Consider the following 25,750-nt stretch of genomic DNA (forward strand, 5'->3'; position numbering starts at 1 on the left):
TGGTATTGGCAAAGCCAACACAGTTTGTGGCTAATTGCATGAAAATTCGGTCAACCGCAGCCAGGATGCAAGGAATCCGTAAACCGCCTGTTGCTTTTGTTCTCCGCAGATGGCGCATGCGCGGAACCCCACGGAAGCCCGTTCCCCCGAACGCTTTCGAACTTTCATTCATAAAATGTGTACGAAGTGCGAACCTTTCGAAGTTGAAACCAAAGTGCTTGCCTGCGATGGGGCACTAAGCCAGTCTCGATGCGACTTTCAATGAAGGCGGTGCTTGCGAGCATCTCGTCCTCGGATCCCACACTTCGGTCCACATAAATATGCCCGGTCATGCCACATAAATCAGTGTCATAAATCTGCGCGTCTTGTGTACGGAATTATGTGTCAGTGCCCCGCAAGCATCCACAAAATATCCTAGATATTTATCTGCAGAGTGGCAAATAAAAACTTGGCTCGGGGAAAACAACTAAGGCGAGCAAATTAACCGTTTGGCGGGAAACGAGAGATAAAGTGGAATCCCCGCGGGTGAAAGTGTAGAAAGTCAAGTGAAAGTGGCGGCTGCCGTTCCCCCAAAAAAGAAAATATACGTCTAAAATCCTTTTTGAGTCAGCGTGCCTGGAATGCTCATCGAGCGAGGCGTGAGCTGCTGAAAGATGGCCATCCTGGAGTCTTGTTGCTTTTGGAAGGATGTGCGTAGCGGCAGCTTTGCCTGCGCCATCTACACGTTGGTGGGTTATGCTCCTCATGTATGAATAATTTCTGAAGATAAGATGTGGCCTGAGGCCAGGCAAATATATCAAAATTCCCCTGAACGTTTTCACTCCAACGGCAAACACTTGAGCAAAGTCTCTTGGTCTTTCGAAACTTTTTAGGTGGAAGCAGTCGCTACTTACTTCTTTAATACCCAGTTGAGCACCTACACCAAAATATTATATGCGGGATTGACAATTACTTCGAAAAAAGTTTAAGAATCTCTGGCACTTGCTTTTGGTAACACTTTCCTTATAGCAAACAAAAGTGTCCTCTAAACAAATTAGAATACTCAAGGCTCTAGTTATTTTTAATAAGCATCTTAAAGGCATCTTATAAGCATCTTATAGGCGTGTTAAAGTCACAAATTAACCTAAACCATGTATTATATATCTCTCATTACGCTGTCGAACTCAGAAATTATATTCGAAGTCAGGAGCTAAGTAATTATGACTTCTCTTTAACAATGAATTTCAAGCTTTATTTCGTATAATAATTCCTGTCTTGTTATAATACATTTTCTTAATTAAGAGCTGTCGAAAAGCCCTAAATGAAAATGCCTTCAACAATAATGAAGGAAATACCTGAGTAAACATATTCCGAGTCGAGTTGCATGCCTCTTAAGCAATTACGGCACTCAATTGTCACTGTGAACTGTTGGGGAGGGGGACCGCTTCTACGGCTTTTGCCACACATAACAAACGTTTGTCGTTATTTCCGTGTTTCCCTAAATGCTTCTTGTAATTTTGCAAAATTTTTCCATACAGGTTTACTTTGGCTTCTCGACGCTGATGTTTTTGTTCTACTTGTTCGAGGAGCAGGATTTTCTGCTGGGGAACCGTGCCCAGCCGATGGGCGAGAGTTTGCTGGAGAAGGGCGATGTGACTGTAGGTGAGGAAACCGAAGGATATTGTAGTACCTAAGGATACTCCATCCGTACTCAAGCAACGTATGGTTCCGGGAAGCGACTCAATTACGTGTGATTTATGCCTTTTGCAGTGACTGTGATATTCAACGTTTTGTTACTCTTTTGCTCCATACTGATGGTCCTGTCGTCGGTTCTCCTGATATTGGGTCTCCGGCAGGTGAGTGTGCTGGGGCGTACTCTGACCACCTCAATTACCATGCGGCCTCCATTACGGATGCATTTGCAGAGCAAGCGACATCTGTTGATACCCTGGATCCTGTTCATGCTGGGCGACCTGCTCATCGAGGTCTGCCACCTGGTGCACTTGTCCCTCTCCCGCCGCGTCAAATTCGATCCGATTGTGGGTTTCATCTTCACCATGGACTTCTTCCTCCTGTGCCTCAACGTGAGTTCCAGAGGCTTCAATAAGCAATCATAACTATGTGTTGTCAATTCCCCAATGCATTTGTTATTTATATGCTAATTTTGCGTGATATTGCGCATTGCAAGTCAAATGAGTGTTAAAATTTAACAAGATGTAGAACAAAAACTATTTTATTTGAGGAATGTTTAATATAAGCTTATATTTTATCAATTTAAAAGAAAAGAAGATTTATTCTTCAAAAATATTTTATATAATTTATTCTCATTCGAAAAATGAATTTTATATTCGTGAACGAATCAGCATCTTTTAAATTCTAAGTTCTTTTGGGATATGTTTTCAAATTTATACAGTATTTAAAAATTTGGTTAAATTCTGAAAATATGGACATCCCTTTTCTTGTTTAAATATGGTTAAATTCTGAAAATATGTATAATTTATATATAAAATATAAAATTTATTTATTCTTTACATTGAAAGATTGCTGGTTCCCGGACATTCCAATCCTTGATTTTAGCAGAACATTTTAACCCAACAAATGCAAAATCGTTTCTGGGACCTAATACCTCAGTATTAGTGTTAAATAAATTTACTTAGGTGTAGGATAGGCCTGTTCGAATAGCTACTGACCCACCCCACCACCTGCCCTTTCAGCTCTACTGTCTGCTGTGCGTCATCTCGCAGTACCAGACGTTCCGCTCCCAGCGAGCGGAGCTGCGTCGGGCGGACTCGACGTCCTCGGTAGGTATTCGGTGAATGTGTTGTGCCACTCCCAAGTATGCTTACCTGCCACCCCTCCCCCCTGAACACCGTGTGCCTCCGTCCAACCCAAGCCTATTGTGGTCTTCACAGCGGCCGAGAAGCTAGCCAAATCGCAGCAGCAACTGCAGCAGACGCACCAGCAGCAGCATCAGCACAACAGTTTGCTGCAGCAGCTGGAGGCCGGAACCGGAAATGGGAAGCGGCGGCGCATGCTGGGGGCAGCCAGCCCGCTGATAACCTCGCAGCGGCTGACCAACTTCTCCACCATCACCGAGGAGGACGAGCAGCAGTCCCGCACAGGTAGGACTCGTTTTGGCCCCACTAAAGCCACTTTAATTAAGCAAACATTTAAAGTATAAATTCCAACTAGGCCCCCTTTCGGAGCAGTCGAATGCAGAGCAACTGGCCCGAATTCCAATTATCACTCTGGCCTCCAGCCCAGCTCATTGCAGTGATGCCAGTGCAACGCATCACTAAGCCAACGTTACGGGGTCCCAATACCAATGCCAGCAGAGATTAAAGCCAGAGTTACGATATTTTTACAAATTGATTGACCCGACATAGCAGAATAAAGGAAATAAGAATTTCAAGGGGCGTACTTTGCTTGACAAAAACCCTTTGCCACCTAAACACACACGTTTCCTTTACTTGCCTGCTCCATGGCAACTGAATCTAGCTTGGGGACGCATACAGAATTCAGGAGGTCCTGAATGTCCTAGGAAGTTCAATACCCAAGCAATACTGTCCTGCACGACCTAGCTTTTTGCAGCTCGGTTCATCTTTAAAATAAAGTACAGTGTTTATCATATAAATGGAATCAATTAGAAGGATTGAAATAACTCTTGAACTATAAAAAACGAATCAATATGCCTGTTCATGATATTTTTCTCTTCAAGCTCATATAAATCCAAACAGTAGATACTACTTATTATATTTTAGATTAATATTCAAGGGGAAGAAACAGGGAACTAAAACTGTATGGTTTCAGAGCCCTAAAATAAACTCCTATCCTAACCTTAGATAGTTTTTCGCAGGTTGAGTTATTGAAGTTTGCCTGTATTCCTCGAGTAAGTTCCGTTCCTTCACAATGGCAACAGGATGAAACTCAGCTTAAGCTTGGGTGGTTTCCGTAGTCAAACTATTCAGTCACTGGCCAGCGTGCCATGTCAGATACTTTGAAATAATTATTCAAATGCTTAAGCTTCAAACGGCCGGACGGCCGCAGGTCAAAAGAACCCTAAAACAACAAAGGGCCAACGGAAAAATGAGTTTTAAAAACTTAATTAGCTTCTGAAAAGAGCTGACGCGCCCAAGAAGGGTCAGACATTGGACGCAGGTTAAGTGGTTTTAGTTGCCGTGCAATAATATTTAAATTATGCTTTAAGCACCTAATTAAAAAACCTTCGAAAGGCAAAGCAAACTTGTATCCACTGCAATCCGTTACCACTGATGGCACGAAGGACTGCGAACGTCATCAGGCCAAAACAGAAGCTTCATTAAATGGCACTTAATCACCGGGCTAAATTGGCCCTGTTAATTAAACCCCCAGGTGAAGTTGCAGGGACACATGACACCGGTCGGCTGCCTTGAAGCGGATGGATGGTTTAGGGACTGAGCTGCTCCTCCTGCCCGCCAGCTGTCGATGACAAAGAGTCGCAGTTGGAGAAGCCACACATTCCGCAATCCGCAAACTGTTGTCCAGCTATCTGACTGCCACTGATGCCGCCACACTGAGAATAAACCTCTATAACAAACCATTATTCAAACTTTATTTCAATATATTTTTCAGAGGTATCTTCTTTGAAGTATACTTTATAAATTATAAAAATGCACTTTCCAAAAGGAATAAAAATACATTTTTAAGCTGATACTTCAAAAAATAAGTATAATCATCCAAAAATGTTTACATTATTTCAGAAAATTCCTATAATTCCTAAATTTTGCAATCTACAGATTCTTATCACATTTTAAACATGAATACATGTTCCTGAACCACTTTTTTACAATGTTTGAAACTATGTATTTGTATGAGTCAATTTAAACAATTTTACTAGGCATTCTAAAACAGCAATGAAGTCATCTAATGTTGTTTGAGTACTTTTTTTTACTTTGCCGAGTGGACAGGGTAAAAAGATATATACACACGAACGCTATGGAAACTCGCACATAAGGAGTCAGCTTCTGCTGACTGTTATTACTTTTGTGAAAAGTCGCCCAAATATTGACATTGCCCCAGGCAGCGAGATTCCACAAATTTCTATGACATGCCCGTTGAAAGCCACTAACCAAAAGTATCTGGACTTTGGTCAGAGCTTCAAGCTATAAAAAAGCATAACATAATGGATTCCTGAGTGAAGAAATGCAGTGAAGAGGCACTTGGATAAGTATCGAATTTCCAAGATAATTTTTGGGCAAACATGATTTAAACTTTAAACGATTTTCAATCAATTGTTGAACGAATGTTCTCTCATCGGCAGCCAAAAAATAAATGCGGAGTACTGCAATCTTTCCGCTTGGAAGCCTTTTCTGCCTTTGTTGAGTGCCTTTCACGCGCAGCATGAAACGGATTCAGAAGCCATGGAATGCAGGTGTAATTACTCTTGTATAGGGATTTGGGGAAAAAAAAATATTTCAAAACACCAGGCACTAAAGCTGAATATTTGTTAGGTAAAAATATTCGTGCATATTGAAAAAGGTGCGCATAATCGTGCGCTTATACCTCTGTATTGTTTCAACACGTTGCATTCCTGGAAGTACTGCCTGTTTGATGATGAACAAGTGCAGCACTCGCGCTGCAAATCCCTGGAATTACTTTTGGCCTTATCGACAGTCGGCAGTTGGCGCTTTAAAGTTGCCATTATGTGGCACTTAAGGGATATACTTTGCACACCACAATCTCAATCGACTACCAGATCCTTGCAGCGCGCACCATTGACAATAAGCTCACTTTCACGAGGCTGAAACGCGCACGCTTTCCATCTAATTGCTAAGATGGCTGCTTTCCCCGACGCCCGACGCCCGATGCCAGGATAATGAGTTTTCCATTAGCGCTTGAGTGCGGCGGGCAGTGGCAATATTTGCCAAGCGTCTTGACTGCTTAAGTGAAAATTCAATTAAAGCATGGGAGAAATCAAATAAAATTCCTGTCGCTCCCAGCACCCGCAACTTTGGACACTTTGACTGGCGTGCCCTGGTGGCCATCGAACTTGGATTGAGTGTACACAAAATACATATAGGCATGCATGTTTGATGGAACCGAAAACCCGGGAAGGATGCAAGGTTTTGACAAGCACCGCTGCCTGGCCGCAGAAACAACCGGAAACCGGAAGTGTAACAAAGGATGTCCAACTTTGCTGAGCACGCATCGAGCCAAGTTTCCCACACAAGGGTAAGCAAAAACTTTTGTGTGTCAAACTCAAAAGACCGAGCTCCTCGGATTAAATTAAATGTTAAATTTTAAAGCGTTTAATAACATCTCCCCTTGCTCACGAGAAATATTGACAGTTCTGAGGGAACTTGAGGCCCAAGGACATTTTGTGCCTTCCACAGACTTTCTGGACTCTCACTTGATTTATAGCATATGACAAGTGGGCATGGTTGTTATATATGTTCGGGGCGGGTGTATTTTAAAAGGCGGAAAGTAAACAAACTTTTTGGGCAACTTGACGCTTGACAAGAGAGGCAGCCAGTTTGTCACTCGCTTTATTGCGTATACGCAGCGTGGCCGGGGAAAAGGGTCGCCATGAAAGTCAGTTCGCTTGGCAGGAAATTTATGTAGATTTATGTTCGTGTGCTCGCTTAAGGCTCGGCATACCACTCACGGATACGTGTCCATATACATTCAATTAGAAAATTAGCATTCAAATGAAGTTAATTCACGCTCCAGGGAGAGGCCATAAAAGATGTAAGCATCTTAATGAATATTAAATGATGAAAACAATTTGGCAGCGAAATTCTTACGGCCTATTCAAGAGGAACTTTAATTGGAACATCAAATTTGCCATCGGCAGGGAAGACATATTTGTTCTTTAATTTAAACCCTCGAGAACGGCCATGAGTACCAGCGCTCAAGGGTCATTTGGGAGCTTACAACTTGTTGTAATAAGAGAATGCTGCCAAGTGTAAAATACAAACAACTTCGAGAGTATCGAGGACTTAAAGCTGACAACCCAAAGTCGTCCTGCTTTTTTGGGGGATTTCGGGGGAATTCCGGCAGACACATGTTGAAGCCAAAATAATTAGGACATAAGTCGGCAAAGCATTCGCATTAGCGGAAGGCCGTTTGTCAGCAATAAATCGAGCAAGTAAATTATGTGGAACAAGGCCCACACATCAATCTTCTGACCCCCAGAAAGCTGGGGGCTTAGGTGACACCTCAGCATTAAAATACATGGTGGGGATTCGATGGAAATTAGGCAGATGTCGCTCACTAGAAAGTCCTGGGAGGCTGGTTCCCAGAAACATTAAGCCATTTTTAATTGAGCCTCTTTTTAACGCGCTTTGAAGTAAAGCAAAAACCGCGCTCTTTAAACAAAAGCAAAACAACCGACCTTTTGCAGTCTGCAGAGCATTAGCAGACAAAGGGGTTGAGATCCTTTTCACAAGAAACCGACCTGAAAAAGGGAATCCTTTTCCAAAATGAGACTCCTCTTGTTTGCAAAACCGACAAGAACATCACTGTGTTCTTGCTCTTCAGTGAAACCCTTTACCTTTCACTTTCCCCTTAAAGAAAGTATCAAATTCAATTTATTTGCCTGACCTTTAAGCGTTTCGTTTCCTCTCACATTTTACGCGATTTTTAATTGGCAATACATACGGCCGCCTTCTGTATGACAAAATAAAAGCAAATAAAAGCACTAACATACCTGCTGGCTGGACAGAAAGGATACCCTTTTCGCATATCTTGCTGAATTATAAATCGATTTATTGAAACCAATGTCTGGCAATTTCAATGCTTCACCAACATGCCCCATCTTTAGAGGGTATCAGACAGACCGCAGGTGAAACACACAGTTCCCATGACAACGATTCGCGGCGAATAAATCCGCAAAGCGATGTCGTGTATAACGCGATTAATATTTCATCAAAAAAGATGAAAATTTGAATGAAATCAGTTGAGATATAGAAATCCTGCTCTTTACAGTTTAACCCAATTAGCAGGGCATTTTACGAATTTACTCAATTAGCACTACTTAAGTAAATTGCTAAAGGGTAAGGGTAAAAAAATACAAAAAATGATTTAATGGTGTTGAGCGCTAGGAAATTCAACAAAAAACCTTTGGCAACCAGACCAGAAGCAATTATCTCCAAACTATTTCCTAGTGAACTAATTTCGGCTAAAATAATAATAGTTTCTCCGCAATAAACAAACTTTAACTGGGTGCCAAGCACTCTTGTTTGTTATTCTTTCATTAGAATTGCCTCAGTATTAAATTTTAGTTACTCGCCCTGTTTATTTTGTCGGCCGGTGTGTTTGCGTTTGAAATTCGCTGTCAAAACTTTTGGCTGACGGCGCGAGTGTCACTTGACATTTTGGCCGACTGAAGATGACCTCCTTTAAAGCGAGTTAGAGTGGGGAAAAGTCCTGGCTCAGCAGGGAAATTTCTATAAATGATAAATCGCCTCAAAGTGCTTGGGCTTAAGCAGGGTTGACAATTGATATGCTTTCAAACGGAATTTTCATGGCGCGTGAGCATAAGAAATAAGCTTACTTAGTTGGGGCTCTGCAAGGCGCTTTAAGGACCTAAAACTGGTTATGAAACCCGCCGAAAGTGGCGATCCCTTAGCCCTATTATCTTCTTTTCGGCGAATTAGAGGCTGGAGACTCCGCCTTGAATTATCTCTCACATTCGAATGGCTTTTACGCGTCTCTGGGGTGACATTTGCGGATGCCATCGTCGGCGTCCATTAGTTTCAATCAAATTTCATAAGCAAACAAGCAGGGCCCAATAACCGGATGTATATGCGCGTGTTTGTACATCTGGCATTAGCATGCATGATAAATAATAAACATATTATAAATAGCTTTTTCCTCGGCGAGCAGTTTGACCATCAATCAATGGTGGGCAAACGAATGGGTCCAAGGGCCTTCCGCATCGAATTACTCAGCACAGCCCACTCAAATGCTACGGAATGGCTTTGGCACACAGGATTTGTGACCCTCTGTTTGGGGATATTCACACATTTGCTGACATTAAATCGGCCAAACCGTAATTAAAGACCACGCACTTTTCCCCCCAAAAACCAAAATGCTTTTCATGGTTAATTAAAAGTCGTGCATTCGATTAGCATATTGAGTGGCCAATCCCAACCACTTCCTGTCAGTCCCGGCTGTCAGGGGCCATTGTCAGATGCTTTAAATTAATTAATTAACTTTTGATGTAAACATTTGTTCAATCAGTGTCCCGCTTAAAATAATGGCAGTTCTCGGCCCCGAGAATCACACTGAAAAAATCATCATTTATTTTCAACCTAAGAGGTTTTTAATAAATAGCGTATACGACGCGTGGGCGGCAGTTTGGGCTGCACTGCCCGCAGGCGTTGTTTTAATGAGCCAGCTGTCTGTACACGCGTCAGCAATCAAAGCATTCTGTTTCAGGTAATCATTAGAAATATATACCTCGAAAAGAGGCCATTTAACCACCGTTTGACTGGCAACAAAGAGTCGTTCGTTGGCCAAATTTAAATTGGCATGTGAAAATCAATACATATCAATACACTTTAATTTGCTCTGGCTTTATAATTTCGCACATGCCACACGCACCAGTGCAGGCCTTTCAATCACTTAAGCCTTGAACATTTGCATATCCCAATTGCATTGCTGCTGTGTGGAAATGCAGCCAGCCATTGTCACTACCATCTCCAGCGGAATGTTTATTCATTTATCAGCCCCGAGCGCAGATGTTTCACCAGGATAAACATGAATCTATGCGGCTGCCTAAGGCAATTGCAAACGTTGAACACACGGCGTATACGCAATCAGTGGCTCCGAATAAGCTAAGCCAAAACAAAACAGTTGCAATCGGGCCAAGCCGGAAATGTCAACACAAACAATACTGAATATTGCGTATACGCAGGGTGGGTTATTCGAAAGGGAAGTCGCCGCCATTGTTGTGTGCACAACGTGTGTTTGCCATCAGTTTTGGGTGAGCCTATGCCCCTGTCAAATCAAAGAAAATCTGCTTTGACAGCAGTGAAGGTAGTGAACCGAAAAAACAAGCTACAATGCGAGTAAAGGTAGGGAAGAGCTGACATGTGAAAGTAAGCTCTGCTGCTTGTCGTCAAAGTAAAAGGCTTTAAGGGAAAACACAAAACAGTTTTATTATTTCCCACAACGTAAGCACATTCTACATTTTCGTCTGGCTAAAAGCCACAACCGCAAGGTAAAAGTAAGATACCGCAACCCCTGATTATCAAATGGGTTCATCTCGAGGGCTGCAAAATTAAATGACACTAAATATGTACGCACGCCCACTCGGGAGGAGACTAAAAATCCCCGGGCTAATAAAAACACTCCCAAAAAGGGTCCACTTATCGCAGGACTTCAAAAACGAGCACTCGCCCGTAAGAGATTCCCAACGATGTGACAGTCCAGGGAGGAATTTCCTATCTGCCCGCCGTAAATGGTTCCTAATGGCCAATGCCCTTACCACGGCAGTTGCCCGGCAACGGAATCACATAAAAATGTTTTCCCAAGGCGGAAAAAATCTAAAAATACCAAATTGAAAGAACTGCAATTTGAATTGAACTTTGGCTTTACATAAATAAGCAACTGTGATGTAGTACACCCAAAGCCGTGATATAATCCGCTTTTAAATGGAACACACGGCACTTGCCACAGTGGACGTGGAGAAGAAAAGGCTGAAGACGTATTTACCTACCAAAAACACAAAGCCGATCACGTTCAGGTCTTTTTGATTGCCAGATGTTTCACTTTTCGTGTCAAATTTTTCAGACTCACTTGACAGCTATTTTGCATGCCCGCGTCACAAAAGTTTCCGGAAGCACAAGTTTTATCAACTGTTAAATTACGGAATGAAATCAATTTAATATAAAAAACTGTTGGGAATATTTATTAGTATGGGGCAGATCAAAAACTTCCTAGAACTGCGAAAGGCTCTGGCGAAACTTTCTGACTGCAAGAAGTACAAAAAGTTGTGGACACATTTTGCCTAACTTTCTTTTCGGGAAAACTTGGGCAGTTTTCCGTTTGCATTATTAAATTGAACACATATTAAACTCGACAATCATTTATAATCGCTGTTTGCCAAAGACCGCATAAATGTGGTTGACGAGCCAAACTCATTGAATTCCCCTTGGTCAGGTTCGGTACAAAAGAGCAGAGGCAGGCTGTTAACCATTTAATACATCGCAATTTATCGCAGGTTTCTATTTGTTCGCCCCAACTTTTGATGATAATTTAATCAGCAGGAGGCAAATACCCTTGAAAGTTTTATTAAATAATTGAAGCGGGGCAGAACCTGCCACAAAGCCATCAATCAATATACAGCAGCTGCGAGCCGAGCCGCCTCAACTCCCTGCGGTAACCCACGTTGAAATACATCAAATTTGTTTGTCAACAGCAGCCACCGACGAAATTTCTTATACATTTATGACACCTAAATTCCTGGAAAACTGGCTGAACCAAAAATAATAAAGGGACAGTTTCTTTCTAGCCGCTGGTCATCCATTCTTATGGTTTTGGACGCATCATCAAATCCTATCAGAACGAGTCGTTCCGAACGTCATGCAAACATTGCCATGTCAGCAATAATTACGTATGCTAGCTTTTACGTAAATTTGCTATGACTACCACAACAATCCAGCGGATAACATGGTTCTGCAAATGTATTTATAGGCACCCGCAACGGCAGACCCAAATAGGTCTGAAGTTGGCCAAAGTTTACCGTTCAGCAGTCACGAAAATTGAACTTGTGCGAATCATCAATCGACATCATCCATCGCCACCCACACATGGTACGTATACCATTCTACAGAAATGTCCCCGAAAAATTGGGTTCCTCGAACTTTCTTGCCCAAGTATTCGCAAATCAATGGCATTGGAACCATTTATTCATTGTCCGAAAATGCAACTGCAGTGCTTTATTGGCATGAACATAAAATTTGTGCACACAGAGAGATGTTTGTTGGGGGTCCATCCGCATCCCGACGTCGACTAGGAGCAAAGGTCCTCGATGGACTCCCCCTGGAGGAGCAGGCGCTGCTCCTGCTTGTTCTTCTTGGATGCGGATTTGCCGCCAGCGGCCTTTCCGCGCCTGCGATTCACCACGCCATCCGTTTCGTCCATCATGCGGAGAATCGTGGTCTGAAATAATAATAAATAAATGTATTATATTTAAAATGTATTTCTTTTTATGAAAACTTTCTACGCCAAATAATAAGTGTATTTTTCCTAGCATACAAATTATTTTTAATTTTCATAATGCTAATAGCTTTAAAAAAAAATAAAAATGTTGTTCAGTATACAGTGTTTCAAAAATTTTCGAATATATAAATCAATACTTTAGCAAAAGACAAATCGAAGTAGGTGCTAGGCATCTTTCGAGGAATGGAAAAACGCTGACATAAGTTTATTTTATAGGGCAGAGATTCCAATCAAAGTGGTTGAAATTCCCCCAGTTTTTTGGTTTCATTAAAACTCACCTGATCTGAGCAATCCAGAGGAGCCACTGATATATCCCGCACCGCCCTGAACTTGCCCACGTTGTTGAGGTGCTCGTTCTCCAATCGAAAGTAATTCCAAATGAAGCGACGGAAGACCTCCAGGGGACTGAGAATGGTCATCATTACGTCGCCTTCTATGTAGCCAGCCTCAATTAGACTCATGGACAGGGTCCAGCTGAAGCGCAGTATTAAATCCTCAATTATGCCAAAGTAGTAGAACCACTGAGGCCCGAGAAGGCAGGAGACAGAGATAATGAACGCTTTGAAAGATTGTTTTACGTGCTGTTTGCCCAAATATTTATCGTGGCCATTACTCGTGGGGAACGTACCCACTCAGCCCCCCAAAGAAGCCAAAGAAAACACACCATGCCCAACCCGGACTCACCGTCGATGAATAAACGATTTCCTCACGCAAGAATCGATTGTCGCCGGCCTTCGAGTCGAACAATCCCCAGTCCATCTTTATGTCCCATGTGTAGGCGTAGCAGGACGAGAAGATGGCCGCCGTAATCCAGCAGTAGAACCAGGGATTCTCCTTGGACAGCGGATAGGTATCTGGAAGGCAGAGGGCGCAACACAGTGGTGAGTGGGAGATGCACGTGCCCAGGAGGGAGAGCCAAATAGAATCTACATGAATTTTCGGCCATGAAGACGGCACTAATTGGCACCGGGCCGTAAACAGCGCGCATAATGTGTATATACAGCCGCATATATTGGCACTTGCGGTGGCGTTGGTGTGGCCTAATGAACTCACGCCCGCAAAATGAATCCACTTACCCGTGGTAGTGTGGTACTTGTGGGCAAATATCACCACAAAGAAGGATGTGGCGTACTTCGCTGCGTTGACCAGATGCGGAAACGACTCCTTTGTGTCCCGGTATCTGCGGATGCACTGGGCGAACCGGAAGTAGGCGGGCAAGATGGCCACAATGGGATGCAGCAGAGACACATACTCCACGCAGTGACTGGCAGCTGTTGCATAAACAAAACAATGGAGGTAATTTAAACATTTCGTATTCCGTAATTAAGTCATTCGGCAGGACATTCCGGGAACTGGTTACACATTTTCAGTTCTGCGGAATGCTGTTTGGTGCTTATGAGCTCATTTGTAAAGCAGAAAGTTAATTTCAGGGAACTGGGAGAAGTTCAAACCGACCTGGAATTAAACTTTTATTCAAGGCTCTTTTTAACTTTCCGAGATAATAAATTCTAGAGAATTAATAAATGAAACCGTTTTTAAACGAGTTTAACTTTTCGCTGATTTTGATTATTATTTCAAATATTTTATTTGGTAAAAAAAAGTATATCTCCAGGCTAACTCACCCATTCCGGCCTTGTGCCACGTGGGACTTCGGCCGAAGAAGCAAATCAGGAAGGGAATATCCAGGAAGGCTGGCACCATGCTGTTCAGCTGGTCGGCCAGCCAGAAGTCGGCAAAGTTTACAAAACAGAATGGCGCCATAATCACTCGCATCAGCACTCTTAAGGCCCAATATCGGGCCTCGTGATGGAACGTCTTTGTGGGGTTGAGCAAGAAGGCAGCCATTAGGGTGTAGAGGAACAGGGGAGCCGCATACTGCGGGATGCCCAGGGGATCGCAGAAAATATAGCTGAGCACGCAGCAGGCCCAGATGACTCCAAACACCGAGGCCACCTCCATGATGTTCTGTTCGGACAGGTGATTTCGGGGATCCAACTCGAAGATCAGCACATGGTTCACACCGGATGACCTCCAGCCGTAGACGTTGACGCCCCAGAGGAAGAGGCATTCGATGATGAGGAATGGAGCCCGGAACATCCTCATGCCGGCCCGCCAATTCTCTCCGAATCCGTAGAACATGGCAGCGATCACAACCGTTATGAAGAGGACGACAAAGGCGCCGGAGAAGAGGCCCACTTTGAAGGTGGTCCAAGGACTTTGCTGCTCCCCGAGCGGCGGCACGCGGAGGCGCTTCATTGCCTTTTGGCGATCACCTCCTTCGATGTCCTGGGTAACAGCCTGCTCCGTTTCCTGGATCAGGCGATCGATGTCCTTGTTGGTGTAAAAGTGAGCCGCCTCCACGTGATCCGTGCGCCAACGGGCACCATAGTCCACGCTCAGCAGCTTGTCGTGCTTCTTAAGTATCTTGCGGAAACCCGTGAAGTTGAGGTTCTGGTAGTTCTGGAGCAGTATGAGCCCCAGGTAAAATTCACTAAATGCCAACTTGAGATCCTGTATCTTGCGCGCCGGCACGTTCTTCTTGCCCAGCGGCGTGCGCCTCTTCCAGGCGGGTAGCTTCTTCGGGTGGCCCATCTCCAGGGCCTCGGTCAGTTCGCTGCGCAGACTGCCGTACTTGCGAGTCGCCTCGGCCATCTTCTCCGAGTAGAATGTGTTGATCTTGGCCAGCTCCTTGTCGCAGTAGTGAAAGAACTCCTCATCGAATTTGGTGAAGTAGCGGGTCACCATCTCGCGCTCCACGAGCTCTGCGGACGGCGACTGTTCGATGGCTGCGTACAGCATGGCTTTCATCTCCTGGAGGGTGGAAATAGGGGATTTAACATTTAGTATTATTAAGCATTTTTAGAGTATTCTGTCGCAAATGATTTAGTAAATTTACTCATGTCATAAAAAATTGAAAGAAGATTTTTTTAAAGCACGATTTAAATTAAACCGCCAAAGCTCTGTACCTCACTTAAAGATATATATATAAATATAGAACGGTGTACCATAAAAGGCGTAGTAGAAAAACCCTCTAAACATAAAAGCTATATCTATATGATCATAGTTCTACAGAGCTAGGGCAAATAACTAAACTAAAGATTTTGTGAAATAAATGCTATAATAAACATAAAAACTAAAATATGAATAGCTCTACAAAATAAAGAACGGTGTGCCATAAGAGGCCTAATAAGAACCCTCTAAACATAAAAGCTATACCTATATGCCTCATTGTATTTATAAATACCACTTTCTTATCTCTATCTTTGTTTTGCTTATTGTTTTCTTTAGCTAAAAAATTCAATAATTATTAAAAAAACTTAAATAAAAATAAAATAAAATAATAATTTATGAATTTCATCAAATGCAAATATACAAAGAAAGTGGTTTTATTAAAGACTTAGTGTAGTAGAAAACCCCTTTAAGCATAGAATCTATACTTATATCCCTCCCTGTGTCCGCGAACATCTCTTTCTTATTTCTGCCCTTGTTTTGCCCACTGTTTTCCTTCGCCACCACCCCACACCACCCTTTCCTGGTTTGTTTACGTCCGGGCAGAGCAAAACAGAGAACGCCGTGCAACAGGGCGCATGCGCGTTGAAAGCTCCGCCGTTTGACAGTTGGCCGGAGCAGCTGATGGGGCACGTGACGTCACAGCTGGCAGAGTGACAGCGGGAAAGCACACTCGTCCGTGTATCTACACGGATACAGATTTTCCGCACCTTGGACAGACACTTGCGGCACTCACCTCGTAGTTAATGTACTGCTTGCGCCACTCGGGCGTTATGTGCGCCGTCAGGTGCTCGGCGAACTTCATCTCGGGGGTGTTGGGGGATCTCACAACTGGCTGCACTGCATCCGCATCCGGATAGTTGGCGAGGACGTCGTCGCACTCCAAACGCACGTTTTCACGTAAACATCACAACTGGGCCAGAACAGCCAGGCGAAAGTTCTTGGATGGCGATGGCGATGGCGGATGGCATGGGGATGGTCCAAACGGCGGGGGTTTCGGATACGAGGTATCGAGCTTTCGATATGTAGATGGCTTCGGTTTTGTTATTGTCCGCTCGTTCCCCTCGTCCGCCTTCAGTGTCAACAATAACAAAAGCGCAACACATATTCAAAAATTGATTATATTTGATTAAATACCTAAATCAATAGTTGTCACGCCAATCGGAAACCAATAATTTAGCTTGTTAATGGTACTGCTAGAGCGTTGAGTTGACCTTACAATATTTGCAATTTAAATTTAAGCTCACCGCAGCTGGCTTATAAAATAATTACCAACCAATTTCCACTAACCGGTAACGCTCATATAGCGAGGAAGTAAGGAACTACTGGGTATCTGTTAAAATATACTTTTTATTATAATTTAAACTATCTTCTCATATAATATAGCAAGCAAGGGCTTGTTTTACTTTAAGTGCTTACAGATTTGTGTAGTTTTACTTATTCGTTTTAATAAAAGACATCTTTCTCGGGATCGCTTCTGGAATTGGTTCGCTTTAACAGTGAAATAAACCAATGTTCTTTTAGCTATAAAGATATCTATCGATAGGATAATAGCACAACAATAGCATTATCTGCCATAAAACTTAAATTATTAAACTAAAGCAAATTGGTATACAAGATTTGAATGCCTAAAATACCTTAAACTCTTATCGTAATCCTTAATTCTAAGAAAAAGAGAACTGAAAAAATGGTATTGTAAGAACAACGCAAACAAGTTCTGTTCGCTTTGGATTTTAACTAGCTTACTATTTCTACAAGCCCAAAAAGTATAATAGCAAATTAAAATCTTTTTTTATTTATTAGGTTGACAACTAAAGTTATAGTTAACCACAATAATATCCCTCTAATATGTCTCTATATTGATATTAATAAACTAGATAACATAAAAAAGATAACAGGTTTACCAAAACATACAACATCAAATAAAAGTTATTGACTTCTCACAATGGCAATAATAAACAAAAACGCACATTTTTTTAGTCTTCTCACGATGACTATATAAGTTCCATTACTACAATTAGTGGCCATATTACCTATTACCCTTTCAACTGGGTATTAAAAATGAAGCAAATTTATTTAAATAGGCTGATAAGATTAGCATTTGTGATTGAAAATTAGTGGTATTTCCGTCTTGTTACGGGAATAATAGAAGTTACGGCAATTATAGCATCGGGTCACCGATTAAATATCCATTACAGCCACCGCAATCATTGGCTTTAGCTCAGTAGCCCTAGCTTTCTGTATCGAATCAAGAAAAGCCACAAAGAATTTCCACACCCCCTGACCAGTGTGTAATATATCTCGTCGGAGGCCAGTGGAGACTTCATATATACCGCCAAGAAACCACAGCAACCGCCATAAAGACCGCATTCCCGAAGAGTCGCCTGCTCGAACCATAAACATTGCCAGTTCCCGAGTTTATTGCGCTTATCGCAGTTGACGGGGTCCCCTTCGTTGTGCCCCCCGGATTGTGGGTAATGTGTTTTATTGATTAAAGAACGGGCGGCAGTGCGGTCGGGCTCGCCTTTGCCCCCACCCGCATTGAGTCATTTACATGATCGTCTGGAAAACAGAGCACAATTGGAGAACAAATAAAACCGCTCTCGGCGAGCAAAACGCTGAGCGTTTGGCTGTCAGTCGTTGATTAGCCCGCTCGGTGGCCAGACATCCCGCTCCCAGATTGGGAACATACACACTTCCTCGCAGAACTCGGAAAGCCTTTCCAAGTACTGAAGTGCTAGATAAGGAACTGATATAAATTTAAGCCCCGCAGCAGGGGATACTTCAGTTGGTCTAGGGGAATCCATAAAGCACCATGCCTTCCGATCAGGAGCCCACCGCCGAGCAGATTGGCCAAGTCAAGAGCAGCATTCTTGAGAAGCTAGAGAAGGAGCCCCCGGCAGGTAGGCTAATGCTAATGATAATACAATCAACCGCAACTAATCTGATTTGTACACGTAGTGCCCTTCCACCCCAACGATCTGAAGCGCATTACCGACAGTGACCTTTGGATCAGCAAACTTCTGCAGGCTTACGACTTGGATGTGGACAAATGCATCACCAGGCTGTGGGACAACCTCGCCTGGCGCCAGAGCTTCGGGGTATACGACCTGAAAGAGACGGACTTGAACCAGGAGTACCTCAACGACGGCTCCATCTATGTGCACAACAAGGACAAGGACGGAAAGCCCCTGCTGATCCTCAGCATTAACAAGCACTCGAAGAGCCGGAAGCAGGAGGATATCCTGCGAATCCTGGTCTTCTGGATTGAGCGCCTTCAGAGCGACAACAAACTGGAAAAGCTCACCCTCTTCATGGATATGACTGGCACTGGTCTGAGCAACTTGGACCTGGACTTCATCAAGAGCATCATTGCAGTGTTTGAGACCAAATACCCCTACATTCTCAACTACATACTGGTGCACGAGCTGCCTTTCTTGTTGAATGGTAGGTGTTTCTTACCTTGTTATTTAACAATCATAAATACAATTTGTATGTTTTAGCTGCCTTTAAAATTGTCAAGACCTTCCTGCCCGAAGAGGCGCTGAAGATCCTGAAGGTCACCTCCAAGAAGGACATTGTCCAGTACGTGGATAAGGACAACTGCCTGAAAATCTGGGGCGGCAACGATGAATATGTTTATAAGTTCGCCTAGCATTGCCAGAATTTTGTTTGATAGTGTAAATAATAATACGATATTTATTGACCCGGAATTCGCCGCTTGGTCGCTGCGAGGAAAAGCTTCCAAAGCTTTCCGTAGTACTTGGTTCCATCGGAACTCGGGAGGTAATTGTAATGCAGGTGGTGCCTCCCACACGATCACGTTCCATTGCAGCAGCAGGCGGGTGGGTGGACCGCCCTTTTGGGGGGCCATTAAGTGCCGCGGAGAACCAGGTGCTCCACATTCGAGCCGCACGCCAGCCGACTGCCAACGATCGACCGCGTCGCCGACTTATGTATCTATATCCCGCGATCGTGAATAGCCGCTGGCGACACCGTTAGCCGATAATTCAGTAAGCCGCACACGCTCGTGCGAGGCACTTGGATAGCTCGCTTCCCAGCCCACCTCTTGTACCTTCACCCGGCCTCCGACTCAAATCTAATCGCAGTGAAAGTGGATTTCCGATTAGGAGTGGAGCGATAGGAACCCAGCACTGCTCCCTTCGTTCGGCAGTGTACTTCAGCGTTCAGTCTTTCCTCAGTTTCGGTTGCGAGCGAGTGGGAAAACTAGCTGGCAGCATGGGCATCAAGGTCAAGGAGACCACTCCCCAGCAAATCGAGGAGCTGCGCGGGAGGTTCAACAGCAAGTACGCCTCGTCGCCCCCAGCAGGTGAGATAATCCGCGCCACCCGACGGATACAAAGTGCAACGGTCGTCAGCTGGAGGGTCTAATGGATTGTGTGTGTTTCGGTTTATGGCCACGTATAATCCCACAGTTGACGGGTTTTTCTCGATAATGAGTAAAAATGTAGCAGCGTTCTGTTAATAGTTTGCTTGTGTGATTCATTCGGCTTGACTTATGAGTAGTGCAAAGTCTCCAATTAGTGAGGAAATAAATTAAATAGCCCTGCCTAGTCAAACGATTTAGCTGACTCGAGTGCAATCGGATGAAAGCTTTGAACTTGAGACCTCGGAGCTATAGATAGGAGTGGCATATAGCGTGTGGACTTCCGTACTACCGACTATCAGTGGCGAAAGGTTAAGTAGCGGGGCCAAAGTGTAAATCAAACTGATTGAAATATTATAAAAAAACATATACATTTATAATTTTTGCATTGTTTTGTTTTAATTTCTACAGTTCTCCTCCGGAGAACTTTGAAACACACCCGAGCCAACACTCGACCCTATATTGTTATCACAACCTATTCTTATCTTCTCAAAATTCAAATTCTGGCACCTCTTAAGTAAACAGAGATTAGGAAAAATTGCATGGTTAAACACTAGAAGAGCTGAGATAAGAAATAAAAGGTTGTGAAAATGGTATGTAGCTAAACAGCATGGTATTCCTTAAGTACACTTACCCATCGCTCAGATAAGATTCCAATAATCTCTTTATTATCTCCGTGATCTCCTATCAGCACCCTTCCACCCCACCGATATCGATCGCATTCGCAACGATCATCTCTGGCTGCAGCGGTTCCTGGAAATGCATGACCACGACATGGAGGCGTCCTTCAGCAAGCTGTGGGATACCTGTGTCTGGCGCCAGTCCTACGGGGCCAATGATCTCGAGCCCAGCCAGCTGAACCAGGAGTACCTGAACGAGGGATCGGTGTTCGTGCACAGCAGCGATGTGGATGGAAAGCCCCTGTTGATATTCCGCGTTAAGCTGCACAGCAAGTCCAAGAACCTGGACGAGCTGATCCGCATCGTGGTGTACTGGGTGGAGAGGACCCAGAGGCAGCAGCACCTGACCCAGCTGACCATATTCTTCGACATGGCTGGCACGGGACTGGCCACCATGGATCTGGACTTCGTCAAGCGCATTGTGGAGACATTCAAGCAGTACTATCCCAACACCCTGAACTACATTCTGGTATACGAGCTGGCCTGGGTGCTGAATGGTGAGGAACGAATTAACCTTTCATTAATATTCATTTCACATGAAATCCAACGAAAGCCCTTGCTATTGGCTGCGCCCATTGATTTTTGCCTAATCACCATTAACCCTGACCCTGACCTTTTCTGTTCCCCCTTTCACAGCCGCCTTTAAGGTCATCAAGGCCCTGCTGCCGCCAAAAGCGGTCGAGATTCTGAAAATGATATCGAAAAAGGACATTGGCCAGTACATTACCAAGGACAACTGCCTGGCCAGCTGGGGTGGCGAGGACAACTACGAATTCAGCTTCGTGCCGGAGGCCAAACAGGTTACATCCAAGCCACTGGCTGCCAATGCCGGCGATGATGAGCAGTTCGCGGATGTGGACAAGAAGGTGAGTGAGTGGGTCGGGTGGGAGATACAGATACAGATACAGATACAGATACTACCGCCAGGACACCACCCACAACAGACTAAATCTCGAGCGGTATGCGGCTGTGGGGCGTGTTCCGTGTGACATGGCTGCACCCGGAAGGAGTCGGTCCTTCGGTGCCTCGGTCGCCTAATTGCTTTTTTCGAATCCTCACGCGAGCCACCTCACGGCGCTCTCTCCATAATTGATTCACTTTCTTGGGACGTATTGATTTAGGGTGCGCTGTTTGCGTGTCCTGCGTGAGTCCCCAACTGACCAATGAGCTTAGCTAAGCAAGGGCTGACCCGGGCACTGAGGGATTTTAGGGTGCCTGTTATAAAGAATAAACAAACAGCGCTGTCTGAATAAGCATCAGTATTACTAGCATACTAGCGTTAAATACTTTCATTTGCATTATGTGTCCATGATACATTTGTAGATCATTATACTTGTCACCATAATTGTATACTTTGCTGGGCAGGTTCAAAAAGTAATTGTTTTCAAATAAAAAAAAATCATCAACAAATTAGAAAATTAAAAGTAAAGACTTAAAAAAAAGAAATTTAACAGTATTTTAATAAAACATCTAAATGATTTTTCTTTATATACACAGCTCAGTTTATGCATTAACAGAAACCTTTTTCGAGTTCTAAAAATTATCCTTTTTTTTTTTACTTTTTACTGCTTTCCATTCAACGAAGATTTTCTCTCAGTGTGGCTGCTCGTTTCACCCGCAGCAGTCTGTGGGGCAGAACATTACCGCAGCTATTTATAGTCTTTGTTTGACACATGGCTAAACTTTCGGTTTCTGGCTGGGGTCAGTCCGCTGGCCAGCGGTCAGTTCGAGGCCCGAAGCGTTGACCCGCAGAAAGTAGAGCACACAGTGTCGCAGGGATTATATTGTATTATAGCATGTTCTGTGTATGTGTGAGTGATTCCCAGAGCGAATATTATCCGACACCTCACCCACACCCACGCAACAGCACTCCCACACAGCACACACCCACACTGTGTTATCACACCCACACGACGTCATCATCTAATGCAACGGCACTTTCATTTACAGTTCCAGTTCATTTTGCGGCCAGGCCAAGCAACAACAGCTGGGAGAGGTTGATCGAGCCGAAAGCTCTCTCCCGGAAAGAGCAGCGGGAGAGCCAAAGCTCTGCGCTTTTCGACTGTGCCTCTCATTCAATTCACTTGTGTTTCCACATTCGCGCGAACCAGTCACAAAAACCCATAAAGCAACCTCATTCTACGTTCGTTTGTGTCCCAAAACTTGTGCTAATCGTCATGGACATTTGCAGTCTTTAATTGTTATTGTGCATTAACAAATAAGCGGCGTGACAAAGGAGCGAGGAGAAATCGGAGGGCGGAAGCTAAGGCTGCATTGTTATTGTACCACTTTGATATTCATTCCTCGTCCAAAATGCCCAGGGTATGTGTGTGTGCGCAGTACGTGTGCTCAAACTCATTGAATTGTGCCTGAGAAATGTGTGTCAATCCTTCGAGACTCAATAAATCATTCAAAAACCCTTGAAACCGCCAAGTACTTACTGCTATCAGACTTTATCCGGTTACTTATACCGAAAGCTGGCTGTCTGTGGTCATGATCATGTGTGCGTTACGTGGAAGCCCAAACAAAAGCACGCAGAACAACAAACCCGAAGCGGATCGGATCGAATTGGCTTGGCGATTACTTCACCTTGCATATTTGTCTTTGTGCTAAAATGACAACAGTTGTTTATTCAGTTTAAATTAGGGAGAATTCGGTGTCTTGTGCCCGTGGGAGGTTTCGGCTGTGAGCCGACTCTTTGAAAAGGAACCAGTACACTGGTTCCAACCGTTGAGCCAGGCTTAAAGGGCGAGTAAAGGGCTTAAACAAAACTTATAAACAAAAACAACGACGAACTAGAGCATAATCAACAAACAAATAGTTTTAACAAATAGCTAAATAAGTTCAAAACTAGTTTTTCATATAAAATCAGTCCTTTTAAGAGATTAACGTTTTTATATTAACATATTTACAACGGCGATAAATACCGTAAGCGCTGACGCGATTTTGAGAATTCCCTAAAGCGAAGCAGGGAAGTCCGGCGTTTCAGGGTTGCCAGCTGTTTTTCTGTGGTCGCTGCAGCACTAATCTCCCAGGGCCTGAAAGTCCGGCTTTAGCTATATGGTTCTATATCTCAGGCCACAGACCGACCATAAACTCTCCGTGGCAACTGGCGAATGTGACCGATGTCTGAGGCCGGGCGATTCAACTACGTGAGTGGGAGATTGCAGCCGAAGGGCAGCGATAAGGGCGGATGAAACAGGCAGAGATGAAGCTCGCAATTCCATTGCCTGTGAGATGCACAAGACCCGCAGCGGACAACCCACATCCGGCCGAGAACCGAATGAAACCAATTCACCCAGCGACCTCCGGCACAAGTGGAACCTTCGCCAATAATGCCAGCTCAAGGGTGCCCAGAATAGCGGGGCGGCCCTTGTGAAAATGACACACAAAAGCACGTTCGCAGGGGGCTGATTAGGAGGGCGGCGCCAAGCTATCCTACTCACCATCACAGACGGTCATTTGAACGAGTTCTCTTTAATCGACAGGTCACCTTTGCCAATACCGCTCCCATGGTGCTCAAGGAGTCCAACATCAACGAGATGCACACTCCGTCCGAGGGTAAGAAGTCGCCCCTCTATGAGGGGTGTTTTTGGAAAGCCCCACATCTATCAATCTGCTCTGCCCATTATGTCACAAATATACACATCTCGTAGCACCAAGTCGCCTCATTTTAATTCGTTATCCCAATTAAACAAAATTCTTTGGTCCCCACCAAAATTGAAAATATTCTAAAAGTCCCTACTAATACCGAGAGGGGGCCCTTACATTGCTTTCCTTGATTAGGCATGTTGCATATTAACCCCAAGGAGTTTGTCAACTTCAACTCCAAGAATGCGGAGGCCACGCTGAACCTCAAGTCGATAGCCACCTCGGCCGTGACGTACAAGGTGGGTGAATCCTCTGCAGAGCCCTCACATTCCAGACTAACTTTCGCAACCTCTGCAGATCCAGACCACATCGCCGGAGAAGTTCCGTGTGCGACCGCGTTGCGGCATCATCCAACCCAACCAGGAGGCCGCCATCAGCATATGGCTGAAGTCGGAGCACCAGCTGAGTGGCGAGAGCAAGGACAAGTTCCTGGTGATGGCCATGCTAGCGCCGGGCGGCGAGTGTGGCGGCTCCGACGTGGCCGAGCTGTGGCGGAACAAATCCCCCTCGGCGGTGGACGTGGAACAGCATCGGTTGGTCTGCCGCTTCGATGAGAACAAACCCAAAGCGCAACCGGATTGCGCAGCCAAGGCCAGCAAGGCCAGTGTGGACTGCAAGAAGCCCGCTGTTGTGAGTTCCCTTACCGCATTTAATGTCTAGAATGTTGAAAGTAATGCATCCCACTTGCAGGGACACGATCCGGCCTCGGCGATGGAGCGCCAGTTGGCGTTCACCCAGAATCTGCAATACGTGACGCTGGCGCTGCTATTGCTGCTGTTCGCGGGCTTCGGATTTCTGATGTACCAGCAGCTGGGACACCACGCCTCTACCTGTCCCAAGGCGACGGCGTACTCGTGCGCCAAGCGCAAATAATATTTACTTTCACCGTGTAACCTGACCAGGCAGGAGCTGAACGATGCCGCTAGCAAAGGCCACAATAATAACGAACACGACTGCGACTGCCCAGAGCTGGAGAACTGCGCTTGTGCTTTTGATTTGATGGATTTGGGTCTGGATTGCGCCGAGACGATGGACCAATTCGATGGCGAGTGCCTTGAAGCACTGATCCAGACGCATCTGCAGCTGTGCCGCAGCTGTCAAGGCATCGGCGATCGGCAGCTGGGCGGTGTTGCTGCTGGCGGCCATTTGCTGGCTCTCATCGCCTTCGCAAGGAAGCTGGTGCGCGTCGTCCTTTCGCTATCGCTGCTGTGCGGCATCTTGTTCGTGAGCTTCTACCTGGGCAGCAACTACGGCGGAAACTCCACCACCACCACCACCTCTACCATCACCACCTCCCTAGCCACAGTCGACTCAGGCAGAGGCCATCGTCAGCCGTGTTACTACTCGTAGTCAAGCCAAAACCCACACCTATATAAGCCAGGGTGGTTCGATTTGTTCACCAGAAATTGCAATTTATACCATTCTGTATGTCAATGCTCCATTTCGACCCTTGCCAGGTATTTACAATGCAAGTAGGGAAATATTAAATCTTTTATACCTACTTCAAAGGCTTGCTTGAAATTGGTCTGGTTTTTCTTTCCAAGAGGACGATCGGCCGAACTTCGAATTAAATCTAGTTTCTTGAAATTGTTAGCATACCCTTGCATTTGAAGGTACTTCCATTTTGTGTTCCTACGAATCGAGCCACCCTTAATATAAAAATATTTATATACACATCTTTAGATCTACATATGTCAAGAGTAACAATTTCGTGTTTCCTGATATTCGAGTTCGAAGTAAATGGTATCCGTGCTTACTGCCCAGCCCTTTGTTTATCTCCCATTCCCCCGCCTGAGCCAAGGTTTTATAGAACATTGTGAGTAGGATATATGTACCT

The 25,750-nt window shown here is 44.6% G+C and overlaps 4 protein-coding genes across 8 annotated transcripts; 3 read left to right on the forward strand and 1 right to left on the reverse strand.

The window, feature by feature from the left end:
• The first annotated feature begins 624 nt into the window (after positions 1-624).
• On the forward strand, positions 625-3,384 carry LOC108028148 (uncharacterized). Its single transcript, XM_017099805.2, has 7 exons — positions 625-728; positions 1,518-1,641; positions 1,750-1,835; positions 1,905-2,063; positions 2,694-2,780; positions 2,873-3,101; positions 3,172-3,384. The coding sequence occupies exons 1-7, from the start codon at positions 654-656 to the stop codon at positions 3,276-3,278; spliced, it is 867 nt and encodes a 288-aa protein (XP_016955294.1). The 5' UTR covers positions 625-653; the 3' UTR covers positions 3,279-3,384.
• An 8,485-nt stretch (positions 3,385-11,869) lies between these two features.
• Positions 11,870-16,115, reverse strand: LOC108028785 (xenotropic and polytropic retrovirus receptor 1). Its single transcript, XM_017100765.3, has 6 exons — positions 15,932-16,115; positions 13,809-14,997; positions 13,263-13,457; positions 12,871-13,040; positions 12,465-12,707; positions 11,870-12,126 (listed from the first exon to the last, which is right to left on the reverse strand). The coding sequence occupies exons 1-6, from the start codon at positions 15,998-16,000 to the stop codon at positions 11,977-11,979; spliced, it is 2,016 nt and encodes a 671-aa protein (XP_016956254.1). The 5' UTR covers positions 16,001-16,115; the 3' UTR covers positions 11,870-11,976.
• A 1,400-nt stretch (positions 16,116-17,515) lies between these two features.
• On the forward strand, positions 17,516-18,908 carry LOC108028382 (motile sperm domain-containing protein 2). The gene is made up of 3 exons (XM_017100180.3): positions 17,516-18,098; positions 18,157-18,642; positions 18,699-18,908. The coding sequence occupies exons 1-3, from the start codon at positions 18,011-18,013 to the stop codon at positions 18,848-18,850; spliced, it is 726 nt and encodes a 241-aa protein (XP_016955669.1). The 5' UTR covers positions 17,516-18,010; the 3' UTR covers positions 18,851-18,908.
• Positions 18,909-19,023: 115 nt separating this feature from the next.
• LOC108028381 (motile sperm domain-containing protein 2) lies at positions 19,024-25,676 on the forward strand. 5 transcript variants are annotated; one of them, XM_017100177.3, is made up of 7 exons: positions 19,046-19,525; positions 20,274-20,759; positions 20,899-21,128; positions 23,751-23,823; positions 24,049-24,152; positions 24,211-24,543; positions 24,604-25,676. In XM_017100177.3, exons 1-7 carry the CDS (start codon positions 19,435-19,437, stop codon positions 24,784-24,786), a joined length of 1,500 nt encoding a protein of 499 aa, XP_016955666.1. In that variant the 5' UTR covers positions 19,046-19,434; the 3' UTR covers positions 24,787-25,676. The 5 variants fall into 5 exon arrangements, with proteins under 5 accessions (XP_043950606.1, XP_050742801.1, XP_016955666.1 ...); XM_017100179.3 differs by lacking the exons at positions 19,046-19,525; positions 20,274-20,759; positions 20,899-21,128 and adding an exon at positions 22,286-22,584; XM_017100178.3 differs by lacking the exons at positions 19,046-19,525; positions 20,274-20,759; positions 20,899-21,128 and adding an exon at positions 22,932-23,414.
• Positions 25,677-25,750: the final 74 nt, after the last annotated feature.

The sequence above is a fragment of the Drosophila biarmipes genome, chromosome 3L (assembly GCF_025231255.1).
Source record: "Drosophila biarmipes strain raj3 chromosome 3L, RU_DBia_V1.1, whole genome shotgun sequence".
Classification (NCBI taxonomy): domain Eukaryota; kingdom Metazoa; phylum Arthropoda; class Insecta; order Diptera; family Drosophilidae; genus Drosophila; species Drosophila biarmipes.